The sequence below is a fragment of the Anabrus simplex genome, chromosome 1 (assembly GCF_040414725.1).
Source record: "Anabrus simplex isolate iqAnaSimp1 chromosome 1, ASM4041472v1, whole genome shotgun sequence".
Lineage (NCBI taxonomy): Eukaryota > Metazoa > Arthropoda > Insecta > Orthoptera > Tettigoniidae > Anabrus > Anabrus simplex.
The window spans coordinates 1,153,466,143-1,153,493,888 of record NC_090265.1 but is presented as its reverse complement, the minus strand read 5'-3'; the positions used below and the strand labels follow the sequence as shown (position 1 = coordinate 1,153,493,888).

Below are 27,746 nucleotides of genomic sequence, written 5' to 3'. Positions count from 1 at the left end.
TTTCCAAATTCCTCTTTGTTTTCCTTTACTGCCTGTTCTATGTAAACATTTAAAGGAGCGGGGGGCGGGGACAGAGAGCAGCCTTGCCTCACTCCTTTCTCGAATGCTGCATCATATTCAAAGCCCTCAATTCTTATCACTGCAGACATCTTTATACAGATTGTAGATAATTCTTCGTTCTCGATACCTGATACCGATCACCTTCAGAATCTCAAATAGCTTGGTCCAATCAGCATCATCAAATGCCTTTTCAAGATCTACGAATGCCATGTATGTGGGCTTGTCCTTAATTCAATCCTCTAGGATCAAATGTAAAGTCAGGATTGCTTCACATGTTCCTACATTTCTTCTGAAACAATTGATCTTCTCCCAACTCAGTTTGAACTTGTCTTTCCATTCTTCTGTAAATAATGTGTGTTAAAATTTTGCAGGCATGAGATACTAAACTAATGGTGTGGTAGTTTTCACACTTGTCAGCACCGGCTTTCTTGGGAATAGGTATAACAACATTCTGCCTAAAATCGGATGGCAATTCTCCTGTTTCATACATCTTATACACTAACTGGAATAACTCTGCCACGCTGGTTTCTCCCAAAAGCAGTCAGTAATTCCGAGGGAATGTCATCAATTCCAGGTGCCTTGTTCCTATTTAGGTCTCTCAAAGGTCTGTCAAATTCTGACCTCAAAATTGGTTCTCCCATTTCATCAGCATCAACAACCCCTTCTTGTTCCAGAACTATATCATCTACGTCTTTACCTTGATACAACTGTTGGATATATTCCTGCCATCTTTCTGCCTTGTCTTCTTTCCCTAGAAGTGGTTTTCCTTCCGAGCTCTTGATATTCATACACCTACTTTTCCTCTCTCCAAAGGTTTCCCTGATTTTCCTGTATGCAGCATCTACCTTTCCTAGGACCATACAATCTTCAACATCCTTGAACTTCTCTTTCAGCCATTCTTCCTTATCTGTCCTGCACTTCCCATCCACTTCATTCTTTAATCGCCTGTATTTCTTTCTGCCCTCTTCATTTTTTGCATTCTTGAACTTTTGTCATTCATCAATCAGGTCTAGTAACTACTGAGTTATCCATTGCTTCTTAGTTGATCTTTCCTTTCTTCCTAATGCTTCTTCAGCAGCCCTAGGGGACCTCATTCTTCATGACTGTCCATTCTTCTTCTATTGTGTTTCCTTCAGCCTTTCCATTTAGTTTTCATGCAACATGTTCCTTGAAACAGTCCCTCACACTCTTTTCTCTCAACTTGTCTACATACTATCTCCTTGCATTCTTTCCTTTCTTCAATTTCTTCAACTTCAGATAGCATTTCACAACCAGCAAGTTGTTGTCAGAGACCACGTCTGCTCCTGGGAAAGTTTTGCAATCCAACACCAGGTTTCTGAATCTCTGCCTAATCATAATGAAGTCTATTTGATACCTTCCAGTGTCTCAAGGTCTCATCCATGTATACAGTCATCGTTTGTGGTGTTTGAACCAAGTATTAGCAAGGACTAAATTATAATCAGTGCAGAATTCAACCAGCCAACTTCCTCTTTCGTTCCTTTGTCCCAATCCAAATTCTCCTACTGTATTACCTTCTCTTCCTTGGCCTACCACTGCATTCCAGTCTCCCATCACAATTAGATTCTCGTCACCATTTACATTTAGTATTAAATCATCTATCTCTTCATATATTCTTTCGATATCCTCATCATCTGCTGAACTAGGAGGCATATAGACCAGCACTATTGTGGTGGGCATTGGTTTGGTGTCTATCTTGACGACAATAATTCTTCCACTATGCCGGTCGTAGTAGCTTACCCACTGCCTATTTTCTTATTCTATCCTGCAATAAGTATAAAACTATCCAAAATATAATAAAAATGTGTAAAAATATAATTCTCAAATGATAAAGACAAAATTGAACCTACCCTGAAAGTGTCAGTCTTTTCTCCATCATGACCATAATCTGCCACAAGAGCAATTCCACCATCTTCTTCAAGTCTTGTGGCTAAATGCTGCATGATCACTTCACTCTGAGGACTCACTTCAATGTGATCTCTCTTCTCGTCTGGCTGGAAAACAAAATATCAAAATTTAAAAAAATCATCCTTAGTTGAGACAAGAGGAATACAAACACAAAATAAATACGGCATTAGAAATCAAAATGAGAGAACAACTACTGAGAGAGTTAAGTTGGATAACCTCTAAGATGAACAGAGACAATAATGATGGAAGACAAAATTTTTGTTTTAAAAGGCTTAAGACAAGAAGAAAAGGTAGAACAACATTACTATACTTGATGGTTTAATTTACACTTATTTATTCTCTTCTTTTACTAATGTGTGTGTGTGTGTGTGTGCGCGCGCGCGCGCATGCTAAGGGCCCGGTTCGACCACATGCTGGTAAAATGACTGGCAGCTGTGCGGGGGGGGAAGCTACCTGGGGGTGTAAATCAGATGGTACTTTGGCTTGCGTGCAATCACCTCCGTGCAAGCACTAGGTAGCTACCCGGAGCTAGACACCGAAATACGGGGTTGGCTAGACTGATTTTTCAGCAGCTTCTCACTTTCGAGTGAGGTGCTATCTATAGTTAGATGTATGAAGCTCAGTTCGATTGTCTTATTTTCCTGTGCTTGCATCTCCAAAAAGCCTAATAAGGGGAGTCTTAAGAGTTATGGACAACTCAAGTTTTCGTGATTTTAATCTATGAGCTCAATCTCTGGGATTAAAATCTCGAGATTACATTTTCACGCCAGTTACAACCTGTCACGTAAGGCAGCGCTTTGGAAAGTATTCTCACAGTAGATTTTTCAAGTCGCTCGCTCCGTTACAGAAGGTAAGGAGGTTCTCCTCATCTTTCTAATTTACATTTAAAAATTTATTTTCGTTCCCTGCTGTTGTTCTTAACTCTCTTTTACACACTTCCATATACGTATATACACACACACATACAACCACCTTATGGACTTATTGTCTTTGAACATTCTATCTGCAGTCTTCTGTGAATTGATTAAGTATCTCTACGATCCTCTATTTGCAATTAGCTCTGTGACCTCATTTAGTTCCACATGCTTCCATTTATCGATAATGCATTTCATTCCAATGTTTAAATTTATGAAGATAAAGTTGGAAGATACTATAAATGTAAATATCCATTCATAAGAAGAGGAATTCAGGAATGGAATAGTTTCCAATTTCTTTGAAATCATTTATGAGAAGACTAGGTAAACAACTGATAGGGAATTTACTAACTGGGCAACAGTCTTATATGCTATGTGCTTTACTACTATAATGATAATTGGAATTAATCGTAAAATCACTTTCTGTAAGTAGCACACATATAAAGCATTTTCCTAGAAGACATAATATTGTGATTAAACATTTCAACGAAATATATTATTAACAAAAGAATGTATGAAAAGAGAAATACAGATGAAATCAACACTAATAATGAAAACAAAAAACATTCAACATAATGAAGACTCGTAACTCGCATACCTCATATTATGAAGCGAGCGCATTAGCCATTACACTGCGAGAATGCTTGGGGTAATCGATATATATATATATATATATATACACACAAAACGCTTGGGGTAATTGAGATATATAGAAATTTATTGAATTTATACCTGCTGTCTGAAAAGTGAAAAATTTAAATTAGAAAATTAAAGCCCATTTGAGATGATTTCCAAATAGGTTTCTATTTTATATCCTTGTAGAGTTTCTTTGCGAAAGTTGACATATAAAATGTGTCCACAATGCTGTCAATGCGAGAGGCTGGTGTAACTGTTGCAAGGGAAGCATTAGCCTAATGTTTAAAATTCTGCAACACAATATTGATCACTGTTACGGTTATCGTGCTTTTAACAATATACTAAGCTAATTTAAGCTGTATGTCACCAGAAATACAGCTAATAATGTTCAGCTCTCAAAACTTGCCTGGCAGGTAAAGTCTTATCGGGCCCTCGAAGTGGCCGATAAATTAAGCACTGGGTAACTACAATTTATGCTGCTGATAGCGCTACCTGGGAGTGGTCGAACGGAAATATCTTTTACACAGAGGGCAAGTTACGCCCTATTTTACCCATAGGTGGTAGAACTGGCCCAAAGTCACAAAACTTATAGGTGCATTGATCAATACCTTAATAAAAAATTTGGAAGCAGGTGTTGGTCCACGAGAGATGACATAGCGGAATTGGTCTTCTCCAGCCTGAGGATCAATATCTACAAGCACTTCCTTCCATCCTTCATCTGTTTTCTGCAAGAAATATTGAACAATTTTAAAATAACAGGAAGTGTCATGTACAAGCTGTGATATACATATGAGAGCGACAGGCACTATAAAACCACTGTCACTGGAGAGAAATTGCCTTGATGTTGATATTTTATATTTAAGATTTTGCTTTACGTCGCACCGGCACAGATAAGTCTTATGGCGACGGTGGGATAGGAAAGGGCTGGGAGTGGGAAAGAAGCGACCATGGCCTTAACTAAGGTACAGCCCCAGTATTTGCCTGGTGTGTAAATGGGAAACCATGGAAAACCATCTTCAGAGCTACCAACAGTGGGGATCGAACCCACTATCTTCCAAATGCAAGCTGAAAGCTACATGACCTAAACCGCGTGGCCACTTGCTTGGTCTTGATGTTGTTAGAAGTCTGAATGGTCAGGGGAAAAACTATAGTACAAAGAGAAAAATGGCAACAAAAAAGATACAGAACACTAAAACACACCAGCTATAGGATTTAAAAAAGTACATTCAAAGGAGGAATGAATCAAGAGAGAGTAAAAGATCAAGGCAACTTGGTCAAGAGAGAGGTATGAGCTGTGCAGGGGTGGTGTTTATTTATAGTCAGTTAGGGCTACGGTTGAGCAGGAAGCAGTTATGGCCCATTCACTAGGTAACATTTCAAAATTTACCCAGAGTTGAAGTAAGAAAAGGGGCTGCCTGGCCGAGGCGGTAAAGGCATGCTCGGTTCGCCCGGAAGGACGTGGGTTTGAATCCCTGTCAGGAAGTCGTAAAATTTCAGAAACGAGATTTCCACTTCCAGAGGTGCACATGGCCCTAAGGTTCACTCAGCCTACACAAAAAATGAGTACCTGGTTAATTCCTGGGGGCAAAGGCCGCTGGGCATAGAGCTAACCACTCTACTCCATCAAGTCCCAAGGTTACGGATAGTGGAAGCCTTTACCTTCCACACCCCCAAGGGCCTTCATGGCCTGTACAGAGATGACTTTGCTTTTTATCGCTTTGAAGTAAGAAAACCACTTCAAGAATGACGAGGAATGGGATTTTAAGACATTGCTGTCCAGCCAGTCTGATGAGAAACTGGCCCCTGTGGCCGGAAGCTTTTGGCAGAGACATGGACATACTTGATTTTGTATAATCTGCTGGCAATTTCTGGTTGCTCTTCATTGTTACTAAAATGCCATGCTTGCCATATTTACCAAAACCTATTCCTACTCATTATCTTGGAAGATATTGGTGTCTCCGTCAGGGAATCTGTGGTCCAGTAATTATTCATTGTGTCTTTACGTACTTTGCCCATTAAAAGTAACAGTCCAAGAACTTTTTGAGTTCATTCACTGTTATATCTGTCCGCTTTAAAGGTTTTGGTGAGTTTAATTCGGATAACGATATCTGTTTCATTCCTTTCCAACAAATCATCACCAATGAACAACTTGACCAACACAGCCTATAATTTCAGGTTCACTCAGTAAATTTTTAATACCAGGCGTTCCCGAGTCTCCAAAACCAGGAAAATATCCTGTTCAGACCACTCATTGCAAGAAATAAGGAGAATATTATCAACAGTACTTACGTCTAGATCATTTTCGCTATCTGAAGCAACACTGTGTTCTGATTCTTCGCATGGTGTAATAAACGTGTCATTCACAGTACCACTTCCACACAAATGCACAAAACTAGCACTAGAAATATAATCAGACAATTCAACTTCACTCTCCTCGCAATCACTTCGAACATCTGTCAAATTATCAGCATATAACTCACACTGTTTGCCAGCCCTGAAATTTTGTTTACAAACACTGATGGATACAGGGGAGATATTCATAGGTAAAAACAAATGCCACTGACGCACTAAGATAGGGAGAGCCAGTACTAAAAGAAGCGTAGATTTTCTACGGTTAAGGTATGTTAACGATAATCTGCAAGTAGTTCCTCAATAACTATTAGATGGCATCAGAAGCAATAGCTGCACCAACAACGTATTCATATGTGATTAGCTGCAGAGCACCGTGCTCGGAAACACATATTGCTCCGTGAGCAGACAGCTTTATGTCAATCCATTCATCTTCTCAACTCTTAGCCTCGCAAAAATCAGTCATAAAATCTGAACACAACTAGAACTGAACCAATGCCAACCAGGCAGAATACTACTATGCTTAACCTCTGGATCATGTCAGTGGAATCAATACAAAATGTAGAATAGTCCTCCATTACAAATATAAATTGGCACAGGGTTTGGACAATATACTAGATCTACCTATGTAGGTAGCTCATACACACGATAAAGACTCTGCTAATATAAAACCACAGTGTTCCATTACACCAGAGAATTGGCTATTTTACTTCTGTCGATATTTCCATATTATTTCACATTTCTTTGAAGAAATAATAGAGTCAGTGAAAGAGGCACCTATGTGGACTGTGGGTGTGAGTGGCAACTAATGAGGATAGGGGAAGAGCTAGCGAGTTTGAGAGAGATAATTAAGCTTGTAACAGAGGACAGGAATGTAGAGAGCTCAATCAATGTACAGGATATGGTACGTAGGCGGAAGGGAAGGAAGGGGAGATGTTGTGGAAGACAGATGGGCTAATGTCTTAAGGTCAAGGATGACGACGATTAAAGGTTTTCATCAGGGAGTAGGCCCAAGAGAGTTATCGGTATGAGTCATTGCAGGTAGATCAGCAGATGGAAGGAGGAGATCAGGAAAAAAGTTACAGAGGAAGAGCGGGACAAGAAGAAGGGACCTAAGAGAACCGTAGAGCAGAGGATAGGAAGAGGGAGGTGGAACAGGGTAGTGAGAGGGAGAAAAGGGAGGAGAAAATGAGTTCTGCAGGCATCAGGGAAGTTAAGAGACTAGAAGTGAAGGGATGGGTTGAGATTCTGGTCATGGGTGACTCAATTGTCACGCAAGAGGGGAAAGTATATGGAGGAAAGGGAACCATGGTAGAGTGTTATCAAGGAATTAGGTTAAGGCAGGTGTTGAGAAAAATATAAGGGAGGGAGGAGGATAAGGAGAAGATGCTCATTTTCCATGTTGCTACCAATAACGTAAAGCAAGCAGGAATACGTACTAACATAGTTGGGGATGTTTAGGATATGGTTACGGCAGCACAGAAGAAGTATAAGGAAGCAGAGATTATCAGTGGGATACTCTGTAGAAGGGATACTGAGTGGAGGGTGATTGGGGATTTAAATGAGAATATGAAATGGATATGTGGGAAATTGCGAGTGTGATTTGTAGATCCTACTGTGTAGGTAGGAGATAGGCTATTTTTTTTTTTTTTTTGCTACTTGCTTTACGTCGCACCGACACAGATAGGTCTTATGGCGACGATGGGACAGGAAAGGGCTAGGAGTGGGAAGGAAGCGGCTGTGGCCTTAATTAAGGTACAGCCCCAGCATTTGCCTGGTGTGAAAATGGGAAACCACAGAAAACCATTTTCAGGGCTGCTTACCGAGCTCGATAGCTGCAGTCGCTTAAGTGCGGGCAGTATCCAGTATTCGGGAGATAGTAGGTTCGAACCCCACTGTCGGCAGCCCTGTAGGAGATAGGGATCTATGTTCAGATGGCCTTCACTTGAACCGCAATGGTACATATAAGTTAGGGGGTTTGTTTACAAGAGTTATATGGAGGTATATTCAGGGAATCAGGGTGGACCAGGGAGCGGTGATGACAGTACAGAAAGCATGTAGTCAAGTAAGAATGACATAAAATTGTCAGTGTTAAACTGCCAGGCCGAGTGGCTCAGACGGTTGAGGCACTGGCCTTCTGACCCCAACTTGGCAGGTTCGATCGTGACTCAGTCCAGTGGTATTTGAAGGTGCTCAAATATGTCAGCCTTATGTCGGTAGATTTACTGGCACATAAAAGAACTCCTGTGAGGCAAAATTCCGGCAGTCTCCGAAAATCGTAAAAGAAGTTAGTGGGATGTAAATCCAATAACATTATTTTTAACTGTACAAGTATTGTAAAAAAAGGAATAGAATTAAGTAATTTGATAGATATAATAATAATAATAATAATAATAATAATAATGATGATGTTATTGGCTTTTCATCGCACTAACTACTTAACTGAACCTGCCAAGATGAGGTCAAAAGGCCAGCGCCTCAACCATCTGAGCCACTCAGCCCGTCTGATAGATATATATATTTACCAGATATTGTAATAAGAATTGAATCATGGCTGGGAAGTAGTTATGGGACATTCGATTCATTTTACTGAATCGATTCATTTGATTCCGTTACGTTACTGAATCGATACAGTGATCTGATTCACGGCACATTAGTCACCGCTCCTACTGCATCTGTGTAGTACGTAGTGGTAAGACAGCAGCAACAGCATTCAGTGCTCGCAGCTGCGATCTGGTCTTCATACTATGAACTCCTTTCTTAGAAAAAATGCTAGTTACTCTAATACATCAAAGGTTTCTAGCGACGCAGGATGGGAAAGGTCTAGGATTAGGAAGGTAGCAGCCTTGGCCTTAATTAAGGTACAGTCCCAGCATTTCCCGGCTGCCGGCGGTGGGATTCGAACCCACCATCCCCCGAATACAAGCGCATAGCTATGCAATACTAACCGCACGTCTAACTCGCTCAGGCATTTTTGAAAATATGTATTTTTCTATCAGCTGAGGATTTTTTAAATCGTCATATTTTGTATAGGCTACCCGATATGTACAGTAGCCCGCTGGTTTTCTGATTCAACACACTGTTGGTTAAGTTATTGCATCAGTCAGCTCACTTACTGTCCACATATGATTGAAGTCTTGTGCAACGATGTGACATATGAACTGAGAGAATACTGAGTCGTTCTTCCCAATATAAAACAGGTACTTTTGAGTGGTCATGAGCATGACTCATAGTCATAGGGCAGGCTAGAGTTGAGTTTAATTAATTGTCAAATAAGTTATAATACTAAGATTCATTAAACTAATAAATAGTATAACCTAATAGCCTACCTACTTACTAGCTACTTCAGAATTATATTTTGACTACCTTTATAACACTGCAAATAAATCCATCTATTATTTAAACCTCCCTGTAAGAAGAGGACAGTGAATGCAAGTGGGTATTATTTTCAAATGAGCTGAGCTCGAGAGTCCATTATAGCATACGATTCTTTCAGTGTACCATGGCTCGCTGTATGTCTCGCTGCAGCGGAAGCTCGGCTCTCCGCCAGTGTCCAGTGTGCCGATAAGGAGCCGTGTGTATCTTGTGTCTCACTGAGCCGTGCTCGTTCACGATTCTTTCGGTGTGCCATGGCTCACTGTATGTCTCGCTGCAGCGGAAGCTCGGCTCTCCGTCAGTGTCCAGTGTGCTGATAAGGAGCCGTGCATACCTTGTGTCTCACTGAGCCGTGGTTGTTCACGATTCTTTCGATATGCCATGATTCACTGTCTCGCTGCAGCGGAAGCTCAGCTCCTCGTCAATGTCCAGTGAGTGCGCCACTCAACACTGTCCGCTGGGAGTAAGTTGAATCGTGTGCCGTGAGCTTGCCGTTGCAGTGAAATGATTCACTCGGACACTTGAATGAATTGATACACTGCTTCGAATCATGCATTCAGTAGCCATCACTACTGGGAAGTGATATTATGGATGTGGACATTTTCCCACAGAACTGGAGTGTTTATCGTAGAGACAGGTTAGGAACGATAGGAGGAGGAGTATTTATACCAGTGAAAAATGTATTTGTAAGCTATGAAAAAGTTGAAGATGATGATAATGATGCTTGTTTAAAGGGACCTAACATCTAGGGCATCGACCCCAAAAGTTAAGAATAAGGAACTTGAAATTCTAGGTGTAAGACTCATCTCTAAAGACAATAGGCAACTTGATGTTTTTGGGGTGTACAGACCTAGCAAGGCTGGCGCTGATGCAGAATTATTTGATAAGATAATCAGCTATGTGGGGAACGACACAGAAAGGAACGTTATTGTAACGGGTGACCTGCACCTACAAAATGTTAACTGAGAAGGGAATGCGAACGAGAGAAAGCATGATCAACAAATGGTGAGTAAGTTAATATGGGAAGGACAGCTGAATCAAAAAGTGATGAAACCTTTTTTTTTTTTTTTTTTTTTTTGCCTTAAAGCCATAAAGATATTCTCACTGAGCACTAGAGACAAAACCGACCACAAATCGATATTTGACAAACTCCAATTCCTCCAATTCACAATGGATCACTGGCGCCATTGAACAAAAAAAAAAAAGGAAAAGTAGATGATGTTGTCTACTCAAAATTTTGACGTGTTCGTATTAGTATAAAGTAATTAAAGAAAGACATAGAAATTTGGCGCATCATGGAAGTGATCAGTTCTGCGTACGAGAAAGGACGTTGCTCAGTGTACACTGAAATTATGGAAATGTATTTATTACTTATTTATTAATGAATGGTTTATGGGTTGAGTTGGTCATAATGTTTTTCTGGCAGGGACAGGTATACTGAGACTGACAGATCTGGTTAACAGAATGTTGATACCCTGTCTCTTCTTGTATATGTATTCTTCTTCTCTTCATCCATTCCCTTTTCCAGATTCTCTCTGGGTAGGGTAGTGTACCAAAGCTCTCCACCTTACTTGATCTTTCCACCATTCCTTTTCTAGTACTTTACTGCTATCAACTCCTCTATTTGCATTACAGTCCACAACAGAGCTCCTTCATCTCATTCTAGGCCGTCCCCTAGGCCTCTTTGATCTCTGTATCCATAAATGTTCTCTTCGGTATTCTCTCTCCTGGCATCCTCATCATGTGTCCAAACCATTTTAGCTTTGCTATATCAATCTCTTCTTGAAGTTTACACACTCCCATGCTTCTCCTTATTTCCACATTTTGTATTCTATGTCGTCTTGTCTTTCCCTGCATGCTCCTCAAGAACCACATTTCAGCTGCTTGTATCTTACTTTGGTTCTGCTTAGTCAACCTCCAGGCTGCTGAAGCATAGGTCAGTACAGATTTATAACAGGACGAGTAAAAAACCTTCTTGCACTTCACTGGCACATCTTTGTTCCATACAATGTCTCTCACACACTGGTAAAAACTTGCAGACTGCTGTATTCTTAAATCAATTTATCCATCCATATTTCCATCTTGTGACATCATGCCCCAAATATTTAACATTTTTCACTACTTCAGGAGGTTCATTTCCTATTTTTATCAATCCCCTGGATTTTCTGTTACCTCTCACAATGATCAAAGTCTTGCCTTTCGCAGTACTAATCTTCACTCCACAAGTTCTTACCAATTTGACCCACTCTGGTTCTTAGAGAGCTTTCGCAATTTTGATACAATACTATTACCATCTGTATTGTTTCATTCCCAATCTGTGCCTCTGTCCATGTTTCCCATACCAAATTCCATGGGACACTGTCATATGCCTTTTCAATATCTAGAAACGTTACTACCTTGTCCTTTCCATATTCCCAATACCTTTCCAGCGTGTGATGCAATGTAAATATTAGGTCAAATGTGGATCTGCCTCTTCTGAACCCATACGGGTGTTCTGCCAATTTTTCCTCTACTCTGTCTCTTATTCATTTATCCAAGATTCTTTCAAAGATCTTAGCTGCACGAGGTATCAGTGTCACTCCTCTGTAATTTTCACCCTGCTTCCTGCCTCCTTTCTTGAAAATCGGTATAATGACCCCTTTTGTCCATTCTTGTGGAACAGTCTTTTCTCTCCATATCACTCTGAAAAGTCTATACAACCAATGTAGACCAACTGCTCCTGCTGCTATTATCATTTCTATGGAGACCTCGTCAATTCCAGCTGCCTTGCCTCATTTCATTCTTTTAGTGGCCCACTCAATCTCTGCCATGGACACCTTGTTTTCCTTATCTTCCATCTGCACTAAATCTGGTTCTTCGATTTCTCCTTGTACCAAGGTATTTTGCACGCTGTAAAGCTATTCAAAGTATTTTCCCCACCTCTGCAATATATCCTGCTTCTGTGTCATCACTTCCTCCTGTTCATTTTTAATGAAGTTAGCACCTTCACCTGGGTTTTTCTTCTCTTTAACCCACTGGAATAAGATATTTTTATGTCCAGTTGTATCTTCTTGCAGATTCCATGAATTTTTGCCAGCATTTCTTTTTCTCTTCTCAAACCACCTCAGAACACTCCTTCTTGCAGTGCCTGGATTTTGTTTTGCATTCTGTTGTGTTTCTCAGCCATCTTTTCCAAGCTTGTTTCTTCCGCTTAACTATATCTTTTACCTATAATTCTACCAGGGCGTTTCTTGATCTTTCTTCCTTCCTGATTCTCTTCCACAGGTCTTTTCTGCAGACTCCACCATGACTGTTTTAAAGTATGCCCATTCTTCTTTGACCCTTCCGATGTCTTCCTTAGGTATACTTGTTTTAATGTGTATCTGGAACTCTTCATTTATTTCCTTTTCCTAAAATTTCCACACCCTTGGCTTTCTCTGACTAATCTCAGTCATCTTTTGTATCTTTGGCATCTTTAACTTAGCTATCACAACTCTGTGATTCCCTTCGAAAGATTCACTTGGGAGGGCTGTTACTTCTACCAACACTTTCCCGTTACCTTTCTCGACCGAAATGTAATCTATCAAAGTTTTGATTTTGTTATCCCAACTATATCTTGTTATCTTCTGACTGTTTTTCTTTCAAAACCATGTGTTACCAATGATCAGCTCATTTCTTCTACAAAAGTCTACCAAAATATTTCCAGCCTTGTTTCCCTTCCCATATCCAATTGGACCTATAATCTCTTCATCTCCTTTTCTTTCCTGACCTACTTGGGCATTCATATCTCCTATGATCACAGCTTGTTTGTCCTGTATATGGGCTTTCGGGTATTCAAGGTATTCCTCTAGATCCATATCTATATTTCCTGTTTATGGAGCACATCCTTGATTTATATCTGTAACACCATTTTCAAGTCTGAATCTGACCTTAATCAACCTGTCATTTATGTTTTCAACCAATTCTAGTTATTCCTTTAGGTCTTTTCTAATTATGAAACCTACACCACTTTTGGCTTCTCTTCCTCCAATATGGTATAAGGTGTATCCTTTCTTTAGTTTCCTCTCATCTTTTTTCTTTTTCATTTGGTTTGATTCCCAGCAATGCTATATCTTTGTCAACCATAAAATTTACAATTTTTTCCACTTTCCCTGTTAGTGTCACTACATGATGGTCGCTATCTTGATGGATTTGTATTTGGATGCTGGTCGTCCATTTCTCACATTTCTCCCAGCATCACAAGAATTACACGTCACTTGTGGGGAACGCCCTAGCATTTTCCGAGGCTTCATTACACTTATCATATAGGCTTTTATTACGATGGGTTCGCCACTCCCAAAGGAATTTTAGAGCTACTGCGAGCCGAAACTTGTAGGCCGCTCCTAACATGGAGAAAAGACGCCTTTTGTAGCCTCTCCTTTGGAGTACAGACGCTACAGTTGATATGGGGTTTCAGTGGCATTTCCTCCACTGAGGGCCCATTTCCCTTCTATAAGGACTCCATCGCCCTTAGCCATTGGTCCTTATAGTGGGTCAAGCTATTTACCGCCGCCCAACACTCGGCGTGGAGACACTGGCTGTATGGTTTATTCCATTACCATAGCAGATTAACTAGCAATTTGTCGGGTTTCCAAGAAAGATATTCTTCAAGAAGAACTGCATTGTAACACTATCTATTGACTATTTGATAAACCACGTCCTAAACAGTTTTGTAGTAAGGGGTGGGGTTGGAGGTGATCTGTGGTGTAGGGCCAGAGTTTGTGAACTGGGGTATAGCTTACTAACACATATTGTTTGTTGTTGTTGTTTTAAAAATATTTAACAGGAAAAAATATTATTCTTATCGGAATTGTATCATTCTAATACATTATTCAAGGACGTACATCGGAATTCATATACGATAGATTTTCAACCATTTCCTTCACACATGGATGTATATTCTCACACTGTCAATGGAAGCGATTGAAGAACTTCTTGAGATTTTTAGAAACCAATTCAAAATTACCTTAAATTAAATGGTTTCTTTAAACACTTGGCTGATACAAACAAATCATCATTCAACACAGAGCTCACAAACATAATTTTCATTCACCATATGTTTATTCAATACACAGATTTAATCTACATAACTAAGTACAGCAACGCTACTTTCTTTTGTATTGTTTATTTTGTATTATTTATAGTGTAGACATAATTACAGATCTTGCAGCTTGTGTGAATAAATTTCCATGGAACAGCCTTCTAAATACTTAGATTAAGTTTCTAGGGAAAAATACCAGTGTTTTGTGGTCTTCTTAGACCCTTCCATTGTGGTTCGTCATTTCTAAAGGCAGTCTTCACATTAAGGAAACAAGGCAGCATCTACTTTTCCAAGCACTGTGCTCGATAGAAAGTCACCTATATAGTCCAGATCAATCACATTGGGACTTTTTTTTTTCTTCTATGTTATGATTGTTGTTATATATTTGTCTTTTGGTTGTACAGTCTGTATTTATATGTATACTAAAGGACCCATGCTGCTCCAAAGCATTCCTTATAAATAGGTCAGATAACTCATCTTGATATGCCTGTCGTAGTCGTATTGTTTTGCCTGTTTTATGAACATTTAATACCAGTACATTGATTCGTTCGTAATGTAGTTTATAACATTTCTTTCCACACAACTTTCATTGTGCTTTGACCGTTCGGATGTATCTGGATCTTAAACATTTTTGAACGAGCTTGCCTGAGATTCACAACTAAGTCTTTTTTATTTTCCACCTTGTCGATACATTAAATTGCTTAAGGCAACTTATTGGTTAAAAGTGGTACATGTTTCGTATATTATCAACATCTTAAGCCACATAACACTGTTTAGATGAAACATTCATATATTGACAAAGTATCAATGTTTAACATAAGAAGATTGACAGTAAAAACAAAATACTTCAGAGAAAATTATATAAATTCTTTCTACAATTGAAAGCAGTTGTCAAGGAAATACTTGTATAATAATCCATAGAGAATATGTCCTAATGATTATTCTTTTCTTAAAAAGTTCATGAAAAAAGGGTCAATTTATAAATTAAAAAAATTATACATTTATAAGTAATTGTCAAAATGAATAAATCCAGATTTCATAATGTGGCTCCTATTATTATTACAGATGAAAATATTACTAATTCCTAGTTGTCAATTCTTTTTAAACTGCTTTCCTCTGGAACAGTATCTCCTGTCTTTTTTTTTTTTAGTCTAGGAATTAGTAATATTTTCATCTGCAATAATAATAGGAGCCACATTATGAAATCTGGATTTATTCATTTTGACAATTACTTATAAATGTATAATTTTTTTAATTTATAAATTGACCCTTTTTTCATGAACTTTTTAAGAAAAGAATAATCATTAGGACATATTCTCTATGGATTATTATACAAGTATTTCCTTGACAACTGCTTTCAATTGTAGAAAGAATTTATATAATTTTCTCTGAAGTATTTTGTTTTTACTGTCAATCTTCTTATGTTAAACATTGATACTTTGTCAATATATGAATGTTTCATCTAAACAGTGTTATGTGGCTTAAGATGTTGATAATATACGAAACATGTACCACTTTTAACCAATAAGTTGCCTTAAGCAATTTAATGTATCGACAAGGTGGAAAATAAAAAAGACTTAATTGTGAATCTGTTCAAGTGTGATAAGGACCACGAAGCTGATTTTATGTAATCTTGCCCGAGATAGCGCAACATACAATTGGCCGTGACTATATACTGGTTCGGGTAAGTAGACACCCAGTTTTTCAAGAGTATGTCCCTACACTTCATTAATAGCCGACTTCATACCTTCCCGTATGTGTGTACGTCGACTGACTTCTCTTTGCAACATGTAAGTTGTTAGGAAAGTTCTGCCATCGGTTGAGAATTTAGAAGAAGGCGAGTATCCAGTAATCTGGAGATAGTGGTTTCAAGCCCCACTGTCGGCAGCCCTGAAGATGGTTTTCCGTGGTTTCCCATTTTCACACCAGGCAAATGCCGGGGCTGTATCTTAATTAAGGTCACGGCCGCTTCCTTCCAATTCCTAGGCCTTTCCTATCCCATCGTCACCATAAGACATATCTGTGTCGGTGCAACGTAAAGCAAAGCAAAAAAAGGAGAAGAAGAAGGTGAAGACCAGAGAATCAAAGAGTATCTAGCAGAGAAAAGTATTCTTCCATGATCAGAGGAAGTGTATTCTCTATGGCTAGACAGGCAGTAATCAAACATGGCTGCATGCAATCACATTACTATGGATGAAACTCACATACATCAGAATATTAATCCAAGTGTTAATCGCTTAGCAACTGGCTAAGTACAGAAGGTATTGCGGGCTAGGGTAAACCTTCACCTGCAATTATTGGAGTGGTCATTTAGTGATTTGATTTTTTGATTACTCAGAATAAATATATTTCCATTGACTTTTTCAAGAAATGCAAGATTTTTCTTGTACTATTGAGACAATTTGGAAGATTTTGGTACAAACCATATCTTTTAACTTCCTCTGGTTTAAGAGCTCGAGTTTCATGAAACATACACGTTAGCATTTTATACATACAGTAGAAGTCCACTATAACGAGTACGGCATATAACAAGAACCCCGTTATAACGTCAATTTTTGTCTGTCCCTTCAAAATTCCTATAATAAACTATGTACTATCTTTTGGTTACAGCGAGAACCCTATCACTGATGCATCAGTTATTACAAGCGATTAAGCGTGCACGATTTTCTTCCACTGCCGACATTTATGCACCCAGTGATTATATTGCATGTGATCGATAATCTTCGGCAGAGTTTCCTTACAATATGCCTTCGGTTTTGTTTTCTTGCTGTGTGCACTTGCTAGCTTTCTCGTCCAGATTCAAAGTCGATGTCGGAGTTGATTAGTAATACCCGTCAACTGCTGTTCCGTAAAGAAAATCAGAAACGAAGGAGGAGAACTCGGTTAGTAATACTCGTCCACTACTATTCCGTAAAGAAAATCAGAAATGGAGGAGGAGAACAGCTTTTCATAATAAATGCGTAAATAACGTGGCTGATAGCAGTTGTTAACTCGTTAGAAATAAAGGCTAGGTAAAAACAATCGCTTAATTTTAATACTCTACACTGAAATTAAGTAAGAATGCGATACACCTCAAGATGTGACAGAGCGCGTCACTAATTTCAGAGGTTAGATTATATTTTCTCACGCCTGGTTAAATTTCGGTAAGGCTATTCCCATCTAAATTTACAGCGAGAAGGTTATCACTTTTCTACTGGCGCTTGATATATGTTTTAAATTAGGTTAGGTGACGCTGTTTGAATAACAAAACAAGCGTTTGCCACAAAATGTGACCTTCGGTAACGTTTTCTCGCTATGTGCTATTGCGAGCTCTCTCCTCGACATTCGAAGGCGATGTTGGAGTCGATTAGTAATACCCGTCGACTGCAGTTCAGTAAAGAAAATTACAAATGAAAGAAGAGAACATGTTTTTGTAATAAATACGTAAATAACGTGGTTGATAGCAGTTGTTAACTAGTTAGAAATAAAGGCTAAGTAAACGATCACTTAATTTTGATGCTATACACTGAAATTAAGTAAGCGTGTGATACATCTCAAGATATGGTAGAGCGCATCACTGATTTCAGAGGTTAGTTTATACTTTCTTGTCTGGTTAAATTTTGGAAAGGCTATGGCCATGTAAATTTATAGTGAGAATGTTAACATTTCTCTTCTGGCGCTTGGAATATGTTTTCATGATACGTAAAGTAGGTTAAGTTATGTGACACTGTTTCAATAAGAAAACAGAAACATTTGCCACAAAATGTGATCGGTCATCATCGGTACCACATCGTTTTCTCGCTATGTACATTTGCAAGCTCTCTCCTCGACATTCGAAGGCAACGTCAGAGTCAATTAGTAATCCCTGTCGACTGCTGCTCTCTAAAAGAAAATTCAAAATGAAAGAGGGTAACACATTTTGATAATAAATGGGTAAATAACATGGCTAATAGCAGTTGTTAACATTAGAAATAAAGGCTGAAAGAAATGATTGCTTAATTTTTAATATTATATACTGAAATTAAGTAAGAATATGATACACCTCAAGATATGCAGAGTGCATCACTGATTGAGAGGATAGTTTACATTTTCTCACATCTACTTAAATTTTGGAAAGGTTGTTCCCATGTAATTTTGTAGCAAGGAGGTTATCATTTCTCTACGTGCGTTTGTAATATGTTTTCATTATAAACATACGGTTAGAGCCTGATTTTAATTCCATCATATTTACGCTGTTTGAAGAAGAAAACTGGAATGTTTGCCACAGAGGCCTCTGGAGTGATATTATAAACCTGTAATTGTAGACAGTATCGGACATGTTCTATTATGGTAACAGATCTATCCGTTTCAATACCCTAGGTGTAATATAGTTAAATAGTTGCAATATCTGCGGATGCAGGTGTGGATGCAGATATTTTGTATATCCGCGCAGGGCTCTACATATATGCGACCTGCACGTCTGTGAGGATGGGATGAATTCTGATACTGAAGATGTGACAAACACTCAGCCCCTGACCCAGAGGAATTAACTAATGAAAGTTACAATGCCAGACCTGGCTGGAAAATGAATCCCGGACCCCTTGGGCCAATTTAGCCATGGAGCACTTACACAGAGAAAGCAGTATATGGTGATTGCGTGCATTTGACACAAGTTCATATGTAGTTGAAAGGTTTCCTATAAAGACACACTTTCCTTCGTGACGATGGCTGGATAGGATGTCCACAGACCGAGCGAGTTGGTGACATGGTTCAGGTCACATGTCCATTAGCTTCCATTTTGGAGTTATTGGTTCAAATCCCACTGTTGGCAGCCCTGAAGATGGTTTTCTGTAGTTTCTCACACCAGGCAAATGCTGGGACTGTACCTTATGGTCGCGGTCGCTTCCTAGTCCTGCCCTATCCCATCATCGCCATAAGACCTGTCTGTGTGACGTAAAAAGCAAATAACTAAATAGATCTCCACAGAAAGCAACATATATTATTATGTAGCATATTGATATGTTGATTCAAGGTATCTGAAATCTCGCTTTTGATGACATTGTATTACTGGTGAATTTGCATCACAGTACCATTCCTCATGTCATAGCCAACGCCCTGATTTGCAAAACAACTACCCTTCTAGATACTGGTCATAATTCTACCATTTATTCATTATTTATCGTATCAGAAGCACTAATATCTATATATAGTAGAAGTCCATTATAGCGAGAACTCATAATTGCGAAAAATTTACTCGCTATAAAGGATTTTTCGTAAAAGTCGGGAAAGTGATAAAAATCATTGTTATCCGTATTGAAGATACTGAATGTAGGATGTTAAAAGGTTTTTTTTTTTTTCACCTATTCAATACATATAAATTTTATGATTTAGGAATTTATTGTAGATTCCACTTGAGACATGTTTCGCCCTTCATTGAGGGCATCATCAGTCAAAATATCACCTCAAGGTAAAAAATCAGGTCACTGGTTAGTAGTAGACATGTACAAATTAATACATATTATTAACAACATACAAAAATTAAGTATGGGAAATAGTTGCACAAAAGTGATGGTTGAACATGTAGGTTTATAGATGAAAGGTCAGCACCAATGCCTAAAAATGACATCAGACACGAAATAAAAAAGAAACTGCCCTCCCTAGTTAATGAGTTAAAATCCAACAAAAACAGTACCCTCTCAAAACAAATCCATGCCTTAAAGACCAAAATAAACACCAATAACGTTATAGTAACAAAAGCCGACAAAGGTAACACAACTGTACTCGTGAACAAACAGGACTACATCAAAAAAACTGAAGAATTCTTTTCCGATACAACCTACACCACCATCAACAAGGATCCTATACCAAAAGTACAACGCAACTTGAAAACCCTTCTCAAAAATTCAACTTTCCTCTTAAATGACCAAGAAATCTTTAAACTAGTCAACATGAATCCAACTTTACCCACAGCCAAGTCCTTACCCAAAACCCACAAAAAAGACATCCCCATCCGACCAATTATCAACAGTAGAGGCAGTCCAACATACAAAACTTCAAGATTTCTACACTAATTTCTCAAAAAACACTACAAATTCAACAACAAATACCCCATTAAGAACTCAATTGACCTCTGTCAAACCCTGAATAAATTTACACTGCAACCAAACCACATTCTGTGTTCCTTTGACATCACTAACATGTATCCGAACATCCCAGTTCTCGAAACCATCAACATCATAAAAAACAACCTCTCCAAACACAGTGGACTAAGCAAAATAGAAATTGATGAGTTCATTAAAATATTAACCTTTGTATTGAACAATAATTACTTCACGTTCAACAACAAGATTTACCATCAAAAGGGCTTAGCTATGGGAGACCCTATTTCTGGCATTCTAGCGAACATCTATATGGACAACTTAGAACACAATAAAATTATAAATTCCATCAATGGTATTCATCTTTGGCTCCGCTATGTCGACGACACACTAGTAATCATCGATAAACAGTGCAACAACAGCGACAACATCCTCACATTCCTAAACACTTTAGACAACAACATAAAATTCACAAAAGAAGATGAGGACAACGGCTCCATCAATTTTTTAGACATCAACATCACACGAATGGACAACGCTTTTGAGTTTCAAATACACAGAAAACCCTCCTTCACCCCACTAACAATAAACAATAATTCCTTACACCCAAACTCCCACAAACAAGCCCCTTACTACAGCTTAATATACAGAGCTTTAAAAATCCCCCTTTCACCTACCAATCTGAAAAAAGAACTTGATTACATAACAGATATTGCCAAGTTCAATGGCTTCAACACCAACATGATCAACAAGATCATCAATAAGGTAAAACTAAAATTAACAACAAATCTTTCCCCAATAAAACCCAATAAACACAAAACGCAACTTTCACATACACTAATCCAGTCATCCACCAGATAGCCAACCCCCTAAAAAAGCACGAAGTCAACATTGCTTTCAAAACGCAGAACACGAACCAGAACATATTTTTCAACCAGAACTCTGTCAACCCAAGAAGAAACCTCTACGCGGGCTCAGGTATTTACAGACTCACCTGTTCACAATGCAACTCCTCGTACATCGGACAAACTGGCCGAAGCTTCCAAACCCGTTATTTAGAACACTACAATGCCCAAAAACATAATAAATTTTCCGCAATGAGCACCCACATGAGGGACACTGGCCACCACTTCACCACAATAGAACAAGACTTAACAATCCTAAAAAAAGTCGAGAAAGGCAAACTAATGACTGAGTTTGAGAACCTATACATCTATCTAGACCAACACTTCAACAAAGATAAAAACCTCAACGAGATAATAGATTTAAAAAACCCCCTTTATGAACAAATTCCCACCTTACTACAAAAAATAAATTTTCAAGGCAACAACGTGTCTAAAATCCTCAATACCACATTAACTAACTCACCCAGCACGTCGACAATTACCCCCCTACCCCCCACCTCCCCCTTTCCGACCAATTCCCCCACGCACAACGACAGCAAGCCCACACGTCCTCCCACCCAAGCACCTCCCCCTCCACCACGACCCCACCGATACAACACGAAGAATAAGAACCACTCGACCTTCAAAAACAGTACAACACCCAGCACAAGCAAATAACATTCACCACATTAACAAATGGCATCAATATTATCCGCGTAACTTTCGGTTCCTTATCCCCCCCCCCCCCCTCTTTTTATAACCAACACTACATCAACCTGCACTCCCTATACACAACAAGCTCGCCCCTCCACTCTACCTTCCTCCATTCTGACAGCTCACCTTTGCGCATGACTCCGCCCATGCCCCTCCCCCCCCAAAGCTCTCCACTCCTCCCGCCGCCATTGCTAACCGTATGTGCGTATTACCGACTGAGCCTCATTCATAGTCCACCAATTCTCATCAACAATTACCTCTCAGCGACACAACAGGTACGTAACATAACATTCACTCTTCATTACTTACCATAAACCTTTCTTACACACCAACTAATACTATTAACATCTCAATTACAGATAGCTTCCACTTCATACAATACAACTTTCAACAACTCGCCGGAACCCAGTGCACATCGGCACAAATATGGCGTGCCACTACGGCTCCTCTTCGCAGTCAGAATAAGAAGATGCCTCACCCCAGCTTTAACGCTCTGACTCTGCAGTTGCTGTATTCATTCTAATTCTCCGCAGCAGTCCACAACACAAGCAACTCTATTCCATCTCACCAGACCAGTAAAGAACAACAACTTCATCACGTAGTCCGCCTTACTTTATTCCACGGAACAACATCATTTTGTCTCACCGGCATTTCACACCGATGTCTTCACATCACAATCGATGCTACAGAAGTCAACTAAAAGAATAAGCGGAAGTCTCAACCCGCAACATTTTTCCTAATTAGCAATTACCCACTATTAACTGTCACCATTGTTGCCGTTCAAACGCACGGATTACCCATGAATCTCCAGCCACACTGACCAGTCTCCATCCCGATCTCGGCGCTGCAACTGGAAAACTTTCAGTTTGATGCCTAAAAAACCTCATACGGCTAAGAAATTTTCCCTACCCCCGGTGATTTTTAACTAAAATAAACTGCTCTACATATTTCTGAAATGTCAATGCTATTTCCTTCTTCCAACCTCTAAAACATCAGGACGCACTTGGTACTAAAAAAAAAAAAAAAAAAAAAAATTTTTATCCTTGCGCACCAACTGCTCTTGTGTAAATATGTATTAATTGTAAATTCTCAACTATTCAATTAGATAATGTAATTACTATATAGTTAGCAACCATTGACATTAGTTTTTATTTACAAACATTTACGCTGAATGTTAAATGTAAATATTTTTTAAAACTTTTTCTCAACTGTTCAATAGAACAATGTAAATACTGTATAGTTACCAACCTTTGACATCAAATGTAGGTTAAAAACATTGACGCCAAACACTACACCTTTTCTCCCTTAATTGTTATAATGTAAATATTTTTAACTTTTTATTATCATATGATTGCGTCAACTGTTTCTCCAGAGCACCACTGCAGAACTCTACTATGTCATTTTTAGGCATTGGTGCTGACCTTTCATCTATAAACCTACATGTTCAACCATCACTTTTGTGCAACTATTTCCCATACTTAATTTTTGTATGTTGTTAATAATATGTATTAATTTGTACATGTCTACTACTAACCAGTGACCTGATTTTTTACCTTGAGGTGATATTTTGACTGATGATGCCCTCAATGAAGGGCGAAACATGTCTCAAGTGGAATCTACAATAAATTCCTAAATCATAAAATTTATATGTATTGAATAGGTGAAAAAAAAAAAACCTTTTAACATCCTACAAAGTCGGGAAAATCGCATACACATTAAAATTGGTTTGAAATGGCAATTAGTTTGTTCATAATTTGTGTTTTCACGGCTTGCTAGATCATTATTTTCCGAAAAGTTAACTTCATGGACACCGCATTGAATTTCGAATGTCTACCAGCTACACATTAAGAACGTGCCTGTTATTTAACCATATATTTGTGTCAAAAACATATCAGATGTAAAGCTTTTTAGGCGTTTGCTCTATTAACCAGCGTTTTATCTGACACATCCCACTCTGATGAGTCTAGTGTCAGACCTAAGACAAAGCGCTGGTTAATAGAGCAAACACCTGAAAAGCTTTACATCTGATATGTTTTTGACATTTTTGACATGCTCTATTGGTGAAAAGTATCTAATTCCCTCCATGGGAATTTAGAATTTTCCATTCGGAATAGCCAGGCGGGCAATAATTCCATTGTGGAGATTTATCTCCCATATGCAGTTATCAGACATGCCTCTTATAAGGGCTTCTGATAAGTTCACCTGCATACAAGGACGAGCTGACTGCCGAAGTGAAAGGACGTACGTGCCTCTTGCTGCACACTCTCTCTCCTTGCCAGACGCTCAGTACTTCTCAAGTGCTAACCAGGCAGCTGTACTTATTAGTACGACTTCGGAAGAGCATCTGTCTGAGCTGAGCACCTCTCAGTGCTCGCTCTTTCTCTTTCAGAGTTTATTACAGGAGGACCAGGAAGGACAACCAGGCGGATACGATGACGACCGAAGAACGGGCGGTGGCGATCGGGCTCCTGCTCCGAGATCTCTTCACCGGCATGACATTGACACCGGAGAGCAACACAGAGCCGCAGTCACTGGAACCTGTGCCGGAGATCGAGGTGGAGGCGGAGCCATACAGGGACAGGTGTGAACCCCCTAACGGTTTCTTCTTCTCCGAAGGCTACACTGACCCGGCGCACGAAGCGCTGCTCATGTACTACAGGCCGGGGCGCCCTGTAACTTCTGAACGGGGCCTCGTCCTGGACAGAATACGGTGTCCTCGCCGAGGAGGCAGGATCATCTCGACAACCATCGCCGTCGAGAGCTTCCTACCAGGAGGCCTCATTATCCGGTATCACGACCAGGAGCGGATGCGCGACGCAGAGAGGGAGCTTTCTTCTCTGTTCCAGGTCATCCGTCTACCAGGGAGGGACGGAGTGCCAGGGATGAACACCGGCGCAGTCAGGGCCGCGACGGAGACTAGGGAGACGCCGAGGAGGCTAAGCAATAGGGCGGTTAACATCGACCTAGTTCTGGCCACCCAGCCGGCGACCAGCGACGCCACCACGGAGGTGGGGCATGACGCCCTCTGGCGCCGCGACTGTGCGACTTCAGTGGAGGAGTACGCCCCCTCGTGTTCTGAGGCTGCTGTCCAGGCCCAGTCTGCCAGCACGTCTATCGAGCTGCAGACCTCGATGTGTGCCCCACAGGACAGGGAACGCATTCAAGTGTTAGCACCGACGCCGACGCCAGCCAGGAGAAGGAAGAAGACGGCGACGCAGCGGAGCCACCAGCTACACCGGTGTCTCCAGGACGAGCGAGGCCTCTTCCCCTGCCAAGAAGACACGCCCGGGAAGAAGAAGAAGAAGACGACGCCGGACCATGAAGCAGAAGGCGACGCCGGCCCACCAGGAGAGGGCCGGCTAGCCGCAACCCAAGACTGCTCCCAGGACAGCAGTCAACCGAGGAGCCAATCAGGAGAGGACCTCAGCGGGTAGCGGCAGTCAGGTGAGAGTAAAACGTCCCCCTCAGCAGCTCTTGCAGTGTTTCCGCTGTCTGAGGTGGGGCCAACGTCAAGTTAGCTGTGGACTCCAAGTGAAGTGCAACCGCTGTGGTGGTGATCACCACTACACGGCCTTCGCAACACTTAAGGAGGCGCCGGTGTGCGCCAATTGCACGGGGGGCCACCCGGCCTCCCACCGCATTTGCCCAGTCTACAGGGCCATGGTACGGGCAGAGAGGAAGGAGGCCCGGCGCCATGACCCACCCCCTTCCAGGAGGCCCCCGCCTTGGCGGGCTTGGCCTCATTCTTCGGGATCGGACACTGGGTACGAGGTACCCCAAGGAGGTGGAGCCGTGCGACAGGCCCTAGTGGTACTCGACGCATGGCACCGCAGCCGGCAAGGACCGTGCTAGTCACAGCAGTGCCAAGATGGACTGATCCCCAGGCAATAGAATGGCAAGGAATTGGTTTATGTTTTGTGCATGTTACCTGTTCCTAACTAACACAACCTCTGGTCTTTTTCCAGCCCACATCCTTGCATGTGCTATCAAAAGAAGTCAGGTTTTACATGTAGGCTCTTTCTTCTTTCTGCCTATGTGGTTTTTCCCTGACCCTTCAATACCACACCTTAACACTATCCATCCAACATAAACTTTGCCGTGGTAGCGAGTCTGACTCGGAAACCGGCAGATACTCCTTGTATCACTTCCCACTCTACCCAGCTATCTCTTTTCTTCTTAGAAATGAATAGCATGTCGGAGGCCATGTAAAAAAAAAAAAAAAAAAACCTGCATACACCCCAGCGTCAGTGGGTAGGATCTGACACATCCCACTCTGATGAGTCTAGTGTCAGACCTAAGACAAAACGCTGGTTAATGGAGCAAACACCTGAAAAGCTTTACATCTGATATGTTTTTGACATTTTTGACATGCTCTATTGGTGAAAAATATCTAATTCCCTCCAAGGGAATTTAGAATTTTCCATTCGGAATTGCTAGGCGGGCAATAATTCCATTTTGGAGATTTATCTCCTGTATGCAGTTATCACACTGTGCCTCTTATAAGGGCTTCTGATAAGTTCACCTGCATACACCCCAGCGTCAGTGGGTAGGGTCTGACACATCCCACTCTGATGAGTCTAGTGTCAGACCTAAGACAAAACGCTGCTTAATGGAGCAACCGCCTGAAAAGCTTTACATCTGATATGTTTTTGACATTTTTGACATGCTCTATTGGTGAAAAATACTAATTCCCTCTATGGGAATTAGAATTTTCCATATCTTTGTGTGCCGTCGTTGATTCAACCAATGACAATGCCCAACAACGGAAATTTTCGGCATTTTCATGATATTTTAACACATGGGTGACGGGCCCCGAGAAATCTCGGTTTTATTCATGACATTATTTTCGGTCTTCCTGTGACATCTCTTGACCATATATTGAACTATTTCGCACTTGCACATTGAGTAGAATAAATCGTAGATATATATCTGCCACTTTTCTTTTATTCACGGCCTCTTTTATTCTTTGATTTAGTTTCGAAATGTCGATATTCTTTCTGCCGGTTCAGTCAATGACAAGATGGAGCGCCGTTAGCTGACGACGATATTTTAGAATTATATGCCGATGATTGTTCAAATGGATATAGCTATAATGAATTAGTGGAAACTGAATGTGAGGGTGATAGTGGAAGTGATATTCAAGCCTCTACACGCCGTAATTTACCTAGTGAATGCAGCAGTTTTGAGAGATACTGTTATACAAAACATGGCCTCCATCTAAACAATTCAGGTAAACGAAAGATAGCAAATATTGTTCTAGATTTTATTGATCTTAAGATATGTACTGTAAAACAGGCAACTCCCTTGAGTTATAATACTGACCAGGAAAACTAGTAGAAAGAGCCAGCTGTACTTCAAGCTGGCTCAGTCAACTAGAAAAAGAAACTCAGGATAGTAAGGAATTTCAAGTTACTCAATTGCAACAGTCAAGTTTTAGGGAGGAACGGGGTCTGAGATTGCTCTTGGTAAACTGTCAAAGTGTAGTAAATAAACAATTAAAATTCGGTACATTGATGGAATCTTATGAGACTGATGTGGTGATAGGAGTGGAATCGTGGTTGAAAGAAGGGGTGGGTAATAGAGCAGTATTTCCAGAAGGGTACACAGTCTATCGTAGAGACCGAGGAGATAAAAAGGGAGGGGGGTGTTTATTCTGGTGAAGGAAACTTACTGTTCACATGAATGGTTTACCGATGAAAGGGATGAAATATTACGGATAAAATTAGTTTATGATAATATGAAGGAGGTGGGAATTATAGGAACATACAGGCCT

General features: G+C 40.2%; 1 protein-coding gene across 5 annotated transcripts in view; it reads right to left on the bottom strand.

The window, feature by feature from the left end:
• Positions 1-27,746, bottom strand: part of LOC136858123 (protein arginine methyltransferase NDUFAF7 homolog, mitochondrial) — a 213,448-nt gene that overhangs the window by 135,642 nt on the left and 50,060 nt on the right. For all 5 annotated transcript variants that reach the window (XM_068225424.1, XM_067137438.2, XM_067137435.2 and 2 more), the window contains exons 5-6: positions 4,145-4,261; positions 1,929-2,072 (exon numbers count right to left, since the gene is read on the bottom strand). In XM_068225424.1, the coding sequence (XP_068081525.1) occupies positions 1,929-2,072; positions 4,145-4,261 (261 nt within the window). The remainder of the gene's footprint in view (positions 1-1,928; positions 2,073-4,144; positions 4,262-27,746) is intronic.